This window comes from Musa acuminata, chromosome BXJ3-6 (genome assembly GCF_036884655.1).
Source record: "Musa acuminata AAA Group cultivar baxijiao chromosome BXJ3-6, Cavendish_Baxijiao_AAA, whole genome shotgun sequence".
Classification (NCBI taxonomy): Eukaryota; Viridiplantae; Streptophyta; class Magnoliopsida; order Zingiberales; family Musaceae; genus Musa; species Musa acuminata.
Genome location: NC_088354.1, coordinates 34,440,182 through 34,453,135, shown reverse-complemented (window position 1 = coordinate 34,453,135; position 12,954 = coordinate 34,440,182). Strand labels below are relative to the sequence as shown.

Sequence of the window (12,954 nt, the reverse complement as noted above, 5' to 3'; positions counted from 1 at the left end):
CGATTGCTGGCCTTGCTCCAATTCAAATCTCCAGGTATTTTACATCTATTAACAGTATTAGTAGTCTACGAGCAACGTGCCATAATTCATTGGCCAAATAGTGACACATGAAAAGAAGCCTTTCTTTCAGGTGCTTTCTGTAATAACAATGTAGAATCAATGAAACAATGACAAAAAAGTATCCAATTATTACAGGGAATGGTATTACAGGGGATGGATGCTCATTCAGTGTCATCCATATAATATACAACTTAAGATTCCTTCATAACAAACTGCCACTAACCTCTCTATGATCCTATTTCAATAACTGCACGCCAATCAGACGGTTGATTTAAGACATAAAAGCATGATTATGTCCAAAAAAACAGTGTATAGCAGATGTTGTGACCAACAGGAGTTGTCTTCTTAACCCAATCATGATAATTTTTCAGCTGATCAGAAAAACCTCACGGTCTTCTTAACCCAATCATGATAATTTTTCAGCTGATCAGAAAAACCTCACGGAACTAACGTCATCCCTGTTACCAAGATCAATCATTAAAATGCAATAATTCCTCAAAAGGTTATCAGATAACAGAAAACTAACGTCATACCGATATTCCAGGAATGTGAAGAAAAACCAATGAGATGAAATACAAGCAGACGCAAATGATCGCTCCAGAAATAAAATTATGGGAGAGACGTTTGCTGTCTTTACTAGGGATAAAGGTTGCTTTCAATAAATTTGTCAGATCAAATATTCTGTATGATATCTGCAAGAACGATAAATTTCAAATATTTCAGTCAAATTTATTGATGGAGTTTTTGCACACTTGATGTGAAATTGACTTACAAAGAGGTAAATTGCCGTAGTAAGTAGGAAATTGAGCAAAGGGTAACTTGGAATGAAACAAAGTAGCCATTTGGGCTGACCATTTGGCATGCTCGACCTGTATATCCATGAAAGACAGGCATTGAAGTTTGTTAGGACCTGTAATTCCTGGCTAATTCAATTATGGAACATGTTTCAAGAGTCAAGCTGCAATAAGACAGCTTCACAAAATTCTGCACCAAAATTTATTTTATAGTCAACTCCAGCCAGCAAGTGACAGACTTATAGCACAATAGGTGTACTCTGGTTTTGATTATTCAAGGTAACACAAATACTTATCATGATTAATGAAGCAACACACAATAACAACAAAACAGTAAAGTCCTAACTATTAATGAAGCAACACACGGATCTACTACACATATAATTGTTCCTTATTATCTCTAAGTTCATGAGAACAAGACTGAATATAAATTGCCAATCTAGCCTCTGTTTCATATTACCAATGATGATTTCATTATAAACTATACGACAGAAGAATAACTACTAAAATAGAAGTAGAGAAGGGTGGGTCAGGTAAGCAATTGTGTGCTGGAGAAATAATATAATTGCACAACAGTGGGACTACTATAAAACAAACTAGAGTGAAGACATGAAATGAAATAAGAGATCAAGTGCATATGGGTATGTACTGCCTCCCCTAAGGATCAAATACAGACACTGCTTCTTTTCTGGAATATCATATCTATTATACAATCATGAGAATTGAAAAAGGAGGAATGTGTGTTAATGTAGAATAATGTTGGATAGAAGAAATCTAAGAATTACATTCAAAGCAGGCACCTATCCGAAAAGAAAAACCAAAGCAAATACACCAAGGGAGCACATATGGGACTTCTGGAAGGATAAAATCTGTGAGAATTTGGACAGAAATCATAAGAATGAAACTAAGTTTCAGCTAACTGGCAAGAAGCTCTACTACTGGCTCAGGTTGCAGAAATAAGTATTCAGCCATAAGACTGGCTAGCTGTCTAAAAGATAGACTGATCAAATAATGGAAGTTAATACCTATATTTTCCACTAATGGTGATGCTTGTTCTACGAATTGACTGGGTTCACTGATTCTTGTATTACCAAATGACTGGATTCAGCCATGCAAGCTTTGTGCCAAAGTGAGCCAAAAGCCAGAATCTCAGGCCAAGCGATGGTCACCCAAGATTATCAAGTCCTTAGGGATCCTAGACAGTCTCTTTGTTGTTGCATAGAGTAGATTTAGCTGGACCATTCCCCAGTCAGACTCAAAAGGCCTTATGCAGTAAGCTTAAGCCTGACCAGTCAATGAGGTGAAAGTAGGTCAGGTAAAATCCATGCTAAGGCACTTTCATATCCACATGAAGCCGGATACTGTTTCACGTATGTTTGCCCTTTATATATCTGTATTCATATACATATTCTGGAACCCTAACACTTCCAGATATGAATCCAATTCTATCTGCGTCTAGAAATCCAAAAATAATAGAAGAAAAGTGATATTCGATTGATTTTCCAGATCTGGATGAATTTATGTTTTCTCATTCTTCTTCTTTCCACACAATTGCTATAAAATTTTGACAATATGTCTGATACATTATCTTAGTAATTTCTTAAAGATATATACAATTCATATGGTTTCATATCTATATATCAACCTTAAATCCTCGAATCCATAACCATACCTGTACCATATACACAAATACAGTTAGATAATATAGTATGTCTGATATCCATACCCAAGTTTACATGTGCTAATTAGAAGTGGATACCATTTTTTTTTTCTAATACCCAGTTCCTATCCAACGACAGAGAAGCCAAAACCGCCCATATCCTGTCCTATCAAGTTTTCTATAAGCAATTTTCTAGCTCATTCAAAATTATTCAGTTAAAACATAGTGAGGTCAAAGAACATGAATGTCAACTGAAAGATCTCATAAGCTCATTGCTAAAGTGTATTAAAACATCGAGTCCTATGCAGTTATATGCTTGTTGGTGTGTCAAATTGTAAAGTTGGAGAACACTCAAAATATTCTAGTCAAAACGAATCAGGATTGAAGTTATCATACCTCAGCCAAATATGGATCTGAGAGATATAGGTCTCTAGTGTGATCTTACCAAGCCACCTGGTAAAGAGAGAAGAAATGGTTAAAAAGAATGCTTTCAGACGCAAATATCTTGAAAGCAAACCTCAGAGCAAATGATGCAACTTACGCAAAGAGAGAGAGGGAGTAACTGCGAAGCTGCTGGGTAAAGTTCCGCAGGCAAATATAAACACTGGAATTAACCAAAACCAAGGTTATAATCTCTTCTAAGGCAATAATTTATAAATTCAAATTTATTTTAGATAAGCCTATACGCACGTGATTGGGATCCATGACGTGTATGGATGAAGTTTGTTGTAGGTAATTTTATCTAGTTTGTAGATGTATTCATACCATAAACAACCAACCTGCAAGAATTAAAAGGATTTGTCCTTAATCACTGTAGATTCTGCAAGTCATCCTACCAAATTAAAGTAAATGCTCATGACTCACCAACAAGGAAATAGAAACTATGCTTGTTTTAATAGACAGTTTCCTTTTAGTATCAGATTCTTCAAGCTTTTCCATCCATCTTTCAGCCTGTCATGGACTTGAAAATATGAGCAGCTGAAGAAAACAGAAAACAGATGAACATTCAAAATTGCAAGTGAGAGTAATCCATGAGCATACTAAAACCAATACCATAAAGATACTTCCATGAACGAATTAGAAAAAACTATTAATAAACATAAAACATTACAAATATTCAAGAAACTTACAGTTGGATGGTAATATGCATATAACATTCCAACGATCCAAATATAGCGATCAAGGCCAGATCTGAAGTGCCACTCATGTAAGAGTGGTAAATTTGCTTTTTTAGGATCTGGATCTTTGTATCCTGCATCAGAAAACCTTAGAAAAATTGCAAGGTTTGAGTGTCAGAAAATAGGCATAGTTAAAAGTTACTAACCTATCAAGAACGTGAAAGGAGTCCACAGGAGATCAAACACCCCAGGAACTTCCCAGATTAAGATCACCACCAGAAAGCAACATATTATCTTGATGGTCATTACAGGTGCAATCTCATTATACTTGTTAAAGATGCCAAGTGCTCCATAAACCATGAGAGTAAAAAGTGTGTGCATTGGACAGATATAGTACAGGGTGTAATCATTGTTCAGGACAAGGCAGCAAAATGACACAAAGATATTTAGCCTCCACATCATCTGCGCTTTGATATATAAACATTGTGCTTCCAGATTAGTAAGAGAAAAAATTGATAACATAAAGTATCAAGGGATTGGAACTGATGCAGGCACCTGAGCAAACCGAGCAAGGCTGAAATCCTTACGCACGTAATAGTAAGAGAAATTCCCAAAGCCAGTCATCCACACATAAGCAGCAATGAACACTCGTATTGCATTGTACATTTCAGTGGCAGCAAAGTAGTGGTACATTAAGAACAGAACCTGGAAAGAAGATGGTTAGATGAGCATGCTAATACAGAGAAGTTCTCTAAAAAAATATGCTAATACTAAGATGTGGCGTATCAAATATTACTGTCTAAACCAAGGTTCGTAATTTCGTACTTTACCGAAGTATTGAGTTCAACTCAGTATGATATGATACGAGTATGCTGAGCGATACGCTCTAGCATACCGCTCGGTATATATATAAATAAATAAATAAACATATATAATAATAAGTAAAAAATAAAAAAAAGGGACGACATCACGTCGTTTCTTCTCCCCACGTGCGGAGAAGAAAACCTCGAAGCCTCGGCAACGTCGTCGAGGTTTCTTCGTGGGAAGTTTCTTCTCCCCGCGAAGCCTTGGCGACGTCGCCGAGGTTTCTTCTCCCCATGCCGAGGCTTCTTCTTCCCGCGCGAATTAGGAGAAGTCACCGACGACGCCGAGGCCTCATCGCCTCAACGACAGACTATTACTGAAATAAGAAAATAACACTACTCAGACCTTAAGAAGATACAATCATCAAACAAAGAGACTCATCAAAACACAAAAGCATAAGATTTTTTATGGGAAATTACTTGACATAAAAAATTAATATACAGTAACTAAAAGGTATGTTCCAGAGTTATATCTCCATATCATAACTAAATAGGCTTTTCTCCAGACATGGTATGCTATGAAAAGTATTGATCTATTGGAATAACTTAACATTCTTATGGTTCAGTTTCGACATCGGGACTTTTCATCCAACTGGATCTGTGTCATGTGTTATTGTGAAGTGGATCCATTACTTAACCAAACTAGGTCAAGCCCTGCATAACTTTTCCCAGCTACTGACTATCCATTTAAAGAATTTGCTCCTTCAAGTGGCATCCGGATTAATAATAAGGTCTCAGCCTCTGAAATCAAACTTGTAATAGTGAATCATAGATCCAAATGAGAAAATGGTTCTTTTGACATGGAGAAGGAACTTGAACCATGATGTTGCCATACCATTTTTCATTTGCCATAGCAGATGTGTCACCATCAGAAATATGTTAGAAACTAATGTGCATATGTGCCACACACTCTTTGAACATTTCACAAATGAGTATATAAAATCTGTCATAAGCAAGGTTTTTAATTTCGATGTATACCGCCCAATATGGGTGGTACGTATCAGTCCGAGAGCTTCTTGGCATGCGGACTGCCTGCTACCGGGCAGTACCAAGGTTTTGACCCCGTATCATGAGATACGAGGCTGTACCGGGCAGTAATGGTCGAAATCCGACTTATACCGGGTGGTAACGGTTGAAACCGACCATCACCGACCTATATCAAGTTTCAAACAGTCAATTTAACCATTGGAGGCATCCTAAAGGGTTTTTAAACCCTTTCCTCCCCCCTCTTTCAATTCATTTCACTCTTTCTATTTTTCAAGTATTTTCAGAGAGTTTTCAGCTATTTTAGGCGTATCGTCGATATGCCTCGGTACATACTATACTGAGCAAGGCTCGGTACGCTGTTACGGACCAAAATTATGAACTTGGGTCATAAATATACATCATCAAATCTTTAGTGTTCATTTAATTCAAAACTACTAAGTGAAGTCCCCAGAATTGACATTCTAAGGCGGCAACCAGAATAGAAATTCATATTGCAAATGTCTTTAATTACCAAAGCATTTAATCTTGGCCTTTCTCCTCCAAGCATTTAAAAGGCCTCAAACATAGAATTACCCCAAGGTCTGCCACATTTTCCAGAGTATTAAAGTTTTTAACCACAATGGAAACTTTGCATCCCTTGCACATCAAGATAATAACTATGCTTATCTCTCTTCTATATAGCTCTGCTTTCTTATGTTGTAAGCAAGTTTCAATTTTTTCTCCAGCTAGTGCTGGTGATGTTTCACCTAACAGGATAGGGCCTGTGCCAGCGAGCACCAGGCAATTTCATGCCATGCTGTCACAATGACAATAACACCCAAAAGGTGTGTCACACACCCTCAGTACAGTTCAATATGTGCAGATAATCATGCCAGCACACAGTCGAAGTTCATAGCTGCTGAAAGTCAGAATGGTGGCACTAGGCACACTCACAAAGTTACTGTTATTTTGGGTTTGTACTTCAAATGCACTTTTCATGCTGAGGAATATATCTTGCTCAATGCTTAACACATGTTAGATAGTCAAGGGCTGCATAGCCACATACAGTGGATACATTTTTCAAAAAAGAAAATCTCTAACTTGTCACCTGAAAATAATTCATTTCATCTAAATGTCCTTCTGGATTCTGCAGTAGAACCGCATGAGAAGGGGGAAATATCACTTAAGTAATGAGGTAGAAATTATAAGAATGACTCATCCATTAGGATATTATTTGAGACAATGAAACAGTTTGATCATATATTAAACTTGGAACTGTATACTTCTCCACAATGGACAAGTTTTTAACCTTTCTTATCAGAATGCCATGTATTAGTATTCCACATATTCTGTTGCAAATAGTTGACCATGACAAAAAAAATTAAATTTATATGTTAGAGTATTCACCATACAGTAAGAACAATATACTAGTCAGTTATTTTCTGAGCAAAGATTTGCAATTAATTAATAGAACAGAGTCAAAGACAATAAATAAGTTTTTTTTAACTAAAAACATATTTTATTTTCAAAGTGATATAAAAGTGGAACATAAAATTTCCAACTTAGGTTTAAACAGTGAAAGGTCGAAAGACGATAAATTGCAACGATAATCCAGGTTAGGAACCATTCATCATCATATTAAGATTTATCTAAGAGATCATAACATGTATTTTCCAATACATAATTACCACCTACGGTCTCATGCTATGGAGATCACTTAAAACTAAAATTTAGCATATAAGAAGTAGAAAATTAACAGACCTGCATCCATCCTTTCCATTCCTCAGTTTGATGACGATTCAGGAACAGTATGGATTTCCCCGTGAAAGCTGATTTGTCAAGGTGCTTTTTTAAAGAAGTCAAGGCTGAAGCTATTATAAGAATAATATAGAGAAAAAGAAATAGGTCCCGGCTGTACGACTGGCAAAAGCAAAACAAGTAAATCAGAAAAAAAGTAATCAGCAAAAATCTAGAAATTCATTACACAATTTAATCAGCAAAACATAAACAAGTAAAAAATATTTGACATTTGTTCACTATATCACATGCTAAAACAATAACCAGACAGGAAAACCATACAGCCTGATGCAGGTAAAATTGGAGAGACAGTTGAAAGAAAAAATATTACAAAAAGTAACCTTAAGTTGGAAAAAAGGGTACCGAAGAATTGTTATATCTGAAACAACCATAACTACAAGTGAACCATAGTTTTAAAGTTCAAGTGATCTTCAAAGCATTACATGTAAAGCTGCCCTAATTATTCTTGAAGCCAACTTTTGAGTTTATTCTTTTCTTTAAACCAGGCCTATGAAAAGCAGGAACACAAAAAATTATTTATTCTAGTAGCCTCTCATCAATTGCAGAAGTAAAGAATGATCAAGAATTGGAATGAAGTGCTTTTATGAAAGAATGTTCTTATCTATAACAAATCTTTCTCATGCATCATGAATCTACTGCAGATGTCTGAACACAATATGTTCTCCAATATCAATATCACAATCACATTTCTTAATTCTCAGATCAACCAGATCACATAGAAAATAGTATAAACTATAAACTTTAATCAATGAAACATAAATGAGCTTTGAAATACTGGACACGATATTTTGGGAACCCATTTCATATAGTTTTCAGTACATGCAATATTAATTATGAACTACAAAATTGGTCCAAGACAGATTCCAGAAATGAAAATTCACTTTGTTTATAGTTTATACAGAACTTATATATTAACCAAACACTTCAAGATAATTTAAAATTCACACAAAAATAAAAAATAATAAATCATCATTTAGCAGGTATGCAACATTAGGAAAACAAATCAAAGCACAAGGCAAGAACCTTGGTGGACTGTGAAAACAGATTTGTCCGGTCACAAATGTAGAAGTAAACAAGAATTGCCCCAAATTCCGACCTGCATGATATTAACCAAATAATCAGGGTTGAATAGTCATACTTACCAAACCTACCAAACAAGTATATCATAAAGGCATCTTACATGGATCTCAACACTGCTCGATGTTCAAGCAAGTAAGACTCGTCCATTGATATAAACCTAGAATATGTATCAATTCCAAAACATATCAATGATTTAGTGAAACATACAGAATGATGAACCACACCATCTTTCATGAATCTTCCAACAACCTGATCAAATTTGCTCGGACTGATGCATTATGAAATCTTGTAGATGATGATCTTGATAAGCCTCGTTCAAGCAAAGCAGCCCGATCATCTTCCTCGGCTGCTTCTTTATCCAGGTCAACCAGATTTACATCTGAATGGCTGAAGAACACAATATAATGTTGCTGAGAGGCATATAGGACTCTGAACTTATAGATCAGTTATGCATGCTAATAACTTATGTAAAAGAATAGGAAGGTGCATGTAAGCTGAGGACATTCCAAACAATTTTATGATATGAAGCTTCTTTTCATATATATCAATTTATCCTAAACAAGGTCCACCCGTAGTTGATTTGCTAAAGTATTGTTTCTCAAGAATAGGAAGAAAATACTAGAACATCTGAGTCCATGTCACTTTCTCAGTTGACAAGCTTGCTCTGCTCATGAGTTTTACAAACTTAATATATTTTATCCTGCACTAGATGTCATAAGCCATTCTATTGATGGTAAGAAACTCAATGCATTCAAATGCAGCACATTTGTTTTAATGTATCATGAGTTATAAATTTGAAAAACATCTCCAGACACATTCTAGTTAGGCAATTAACAAAAGTAAAATTGCTCTTACATAATCAAGTAACTAAATGCATCCAAAGTTGCAACCTATAACTGTTGCAAATTGCACTAAAGAAATTTAGCATCAGTGATAATGAAATTGTTTTTATCTGAGTACTTCCTTATCCACAAGATAATGTTTAACATAAACTTCTTTGACTCCATAAGCCACTAAACAAATGTGTCTTTCATCTAGTAGAGTGAAACACGTGCTTCAGGAATAAAAAAATTAATCATATTCCAGAATAGATATCTTACACTTTTGTAAGAGAGGAAGACCTTCGGTACTCCAATATTTCTGAATATAACCATGCAATAAAAACAGGGAAAAAGCCAAGCAAGAATGACACCTGCAATTAAACATATGAGAGAAGACAAACATCACTTTAAATAACATGCCACTTAGAAATACTTGAAAAAAAAAAAACCAGTTGGATATTACAAGAAATATTGTGGAGCAGAAAAAGAAATCATGTAAAATTTCAACCACAAGGCTAAATTAGGGTTCCCCTAATTTTCTTATTCATCATCAAATATAGCAAATGCATAACTTCATTTCCTGATAATTTTAAGTCCAATAGCAGTAAAAAATATTAAAACTATTTCAACAATAAGTTTCAATGTATTAGATAAGTATCTTAAAGGTATCAGGTATATACATTGGGAGCAAAAATATAGTTACTTAGAGGCTCTGTTATGGCAGGGTTGAGGCCTTATTCCTTGTTGGATGACTGGGGCCTAAGGAGGATCACTAAGACTAAGAGGGTAATGTCTCACAAAATGATTGTGGATTTAAAAGATGCTAAACTTTTGTACATAACTTCTGTTTAGCAAACAAAAAACAAGTTCTCAGCAATATTTGAGTTTCCTTGTGGGAAAGCTTCAAATGTTGCTATAATGATTAAAATGCTCCAACTTTTTCAACCAAAAGAGATTTCTTTTACCTCCACATGCACAAAGCTTACTGTTAAAATAAATATCCTCCATTAGATGGAGAAGATTACTTCATCTCCAAATTTGAGCATCCTTTACATGCTAAATAGTTTAGTTAGGCAAAACCGGCATATATAACAAAAAAAGGATGTCCCAAAAAAGATGCAACATGGTTCTGGAAACTATATGACCAGTTAGCAAAATATGCCAAATGGTTACTATAATTAATCTAGTAATTGTATTATATTCACTAGACCTCCACACTGGTAATTTATGGTTAGCTGATCATAGCAGACATAAAAATCACAATAACATACATATTTTAACTTTCTTTGTAGTGAATAATTGTTAAAAAAAATGAATGCATGCAAGCCATAGAAGATTGTTGAGTTTTCAAGAGAAAAATAAGTAATAGAAATTAACAAACAACAAATAAGCATGAGAAAAGGGAAAAATTAATGCATCATGTCCTTTCATTAAAATTATCCATCCTTCACAAACCCATAAAATATTCCATCCAGCAAGGAATCAAATATACTTGTTGGACTGGTATGTACCGTAGGTATTTATTGTTTCAACCATGGTATGCAGTACCGAATGGTACTGCTCGGTACACGCGGTACGTACCGGTCCGATGGCATACCGGTACGCGGACCGCCAGGTACCAGACGGAACGTGCTACAGTACTACAGTATTACACTGTAGTAGTGCTACAGTGCTACAGTAAAGAAGAAAATATATAAAACTGTTCGATACGCCCTAGTGTACCGCTCGGTACGCCGGTACCATACCGTACTGAGCCAACCTCGAAACACCAGTACGGTACGGTATTACATACTTTGGTTTCAACCAAGAACCGTTATCAGATCATATAAGCATGCATCAAACACTATTTACTATTTATTAATATTTTAGTCATTTCATGTTGTACAAGTCGGTCTAACTCCTGGAATATAGGTACTACACTGATCCAACCAATTGTTGAAACCAACACATGACCAAGATTTAACTCCTTACCATATAGTTCCTTAACAATGTCCCAATAATTGTTTCAGGATAGGGATATTTCTTTTCTAAATATTGTTCCTAATCACACCCCACAAATGGCCAGTGATCCACACAATCACCCATAGTGTCCCCTGATCACAAAGGAGTACATGCCAATCTGATCTGGTATCATCTTTTACAACTGAGATATCATCTAAAGAACTATCCAAGTGACACTTCATGATCTTTCATTACCACAAGTGTCTACATAAGTTTTTGTGCAGACTAAAAAAGGACCAATATGGACAATCATGTAAAGTCTCTTAATACTTGGTAGACACTTCCTAAATCTTACCATGTATTGGCAAGGAACCCTCACTAAGATTTTCATATTTTTCTTTGATACGTGGAAAAAATATTAATCACAACCACAACTAAAGAAAATAGCCTGCTCTTTGAACGTGGGTTGGCTTTCACAGTCACTAGATCAAAAAGTTCGAAGGATATACAATTATACATCATGTCACAAAAATTCGCATACTTGCATTTAAACACACAGGTTTCTCATGTGCATACACCAACAATTGGAAACAACTCAATCCACAATATGAATAGGCTCTATTCATCCGATGCATTCAAGTAACATGCTAGTAAAACTCATGATCAACTCAAGTTCTTTGCTGAACCAGCATCAGATGATAGAAATAGACAACTAATAAAGCACATAATTAAACTGAGGGTCGACACCAAACTTCTCAAGCTTTCTCAAAAAGGTTAGATCTAACTATCTCTCCGCAATACGTCAGCTTACTAATCATACTAATGCCCAAACCACTGCGAGCATTTCTGACACCGGAATTTCCAAGATTCGCCAAAGCAACAGCTCACCCAAGAATCCATGAAACACTTACAAAGTATCCCGACGAACTTGAAACCCCCAAAAAGAACCACCAAAGAGTCCATGGAACCCTTACAACAGATCCCTACGAATCTGGGCCCCGAGAACCAACAAAAGAGCACCACGATTCCACGTACCTGACCGGCGGTCACTGGACCGGAGACCACCATCTTCCTCCACAACCGAACCGAGCCCCGAAACAAACTGCAAGAAACGACGGGATCAAGAACCAAATAGATCCACGAATTAAGAGAATCAAAGAAGATCAAGCGACAGATACGCCTACCTTCTCTTCGGGATTCAGAGGTGGATCTTCATCAACATGGGAGGCTCCGGAGAATTGGAAGCGCCAAAGCGGCCACGGATCTGAAGCAACCGATGATGGGCACGAGACAGAGTCAGAGAGTGGGTGGAGGGATTATAATCGTACGACTACAGGAGAGAAGTCGCCCTCGCACGGGTTTGAGTATGGGGAGCGGTTGGTGAATACGGAGAAGAGTCGGAGCCGGAGTTGGTGATGGTTGCTTGCCTTCTCTCCTCCGTCAAATCATTGTTTTATTATTATGTCCTATATTTCTCATAAAAACAAAGGGTTAGTAAGAGAAATTTGATAGCAAGTACATACGCGTCGAACACGAATCGTCCGGTCGCCATCGGGCGACAGGTTGTAGCGATGGGCCCACTTCGGCTCCATGGTAAGCAACTGCGAGTTTGACTTAGCCGCCTGTCTCGAGCCAGACACGGAGGTATTGCTTACTCAGTAGTTCTGTAGTTAGTACATTATACGTATATATACTCTTCTAATGAAATAAAATAACATCCACACTAATCATATGGATCAAAATATTATTATGTGCATGATCATAATTACAAAAGATAACCGTCAGAGGTGGGCCCGCTGCTGACGTCAGAGGAGAGACTGTGTTCCCTGTCTT

The 12,954-nt window shown here is 36.4% G+C and overlaps 1 protein-coding gene across 2 annotated transcripts; it reads right to left on the bottom strand.

The window, feature by feature from the left end:
• Positions 1-101: 101 nt before the first annotated feature.
• LOC103989205 (protein REDUCED WALL ACETYLATION 3) lies at positions 102-12,544 on the bottom strand. Of its 2 annotated transcripts, none has more exons than XM_009408000.3 (17): positions 12,306-12,544; positions 12,157-12,223; positions 9,460-9,551; positions 8,609-8,746; positions 8,460-8,516; positions 8,303-8,375; positions 7,223-7,381; positions 4,188-4,337; positions 3,839-4,094; positions 3,645-3,766; positions 3,379-3,465; positions 3,205-3,293; positions 3,056-3,118; positions 2,911-2,967; positions 833-929; positions 594-752; positions 102-518 (listed from the first exon to the last, which is right to left on the bottom strand). In XM_009408000.3, exons 2-17 carry the CDS (start codon positions 12,187-12,189, stop codon positions 513-515), a joined length of 1,638 nt encoding a protein of 545 aa, XP_009406275.1. In that variant the 5' UTR covers positions 12,190-12,223; positions 12,306-12,544; the 3' UTR covers positions 102-512. The 2 variants fall into 2 exon arrangements, with proteins under 2 accessions (XP_009406275.1, XP_065011164.1); XM_065155092.1 differs by having other exon boundaries at positions 102-506; positions 12,306-12,531.
• Positions 12,545-12,954: the final 410 nt, after the last annotated feature.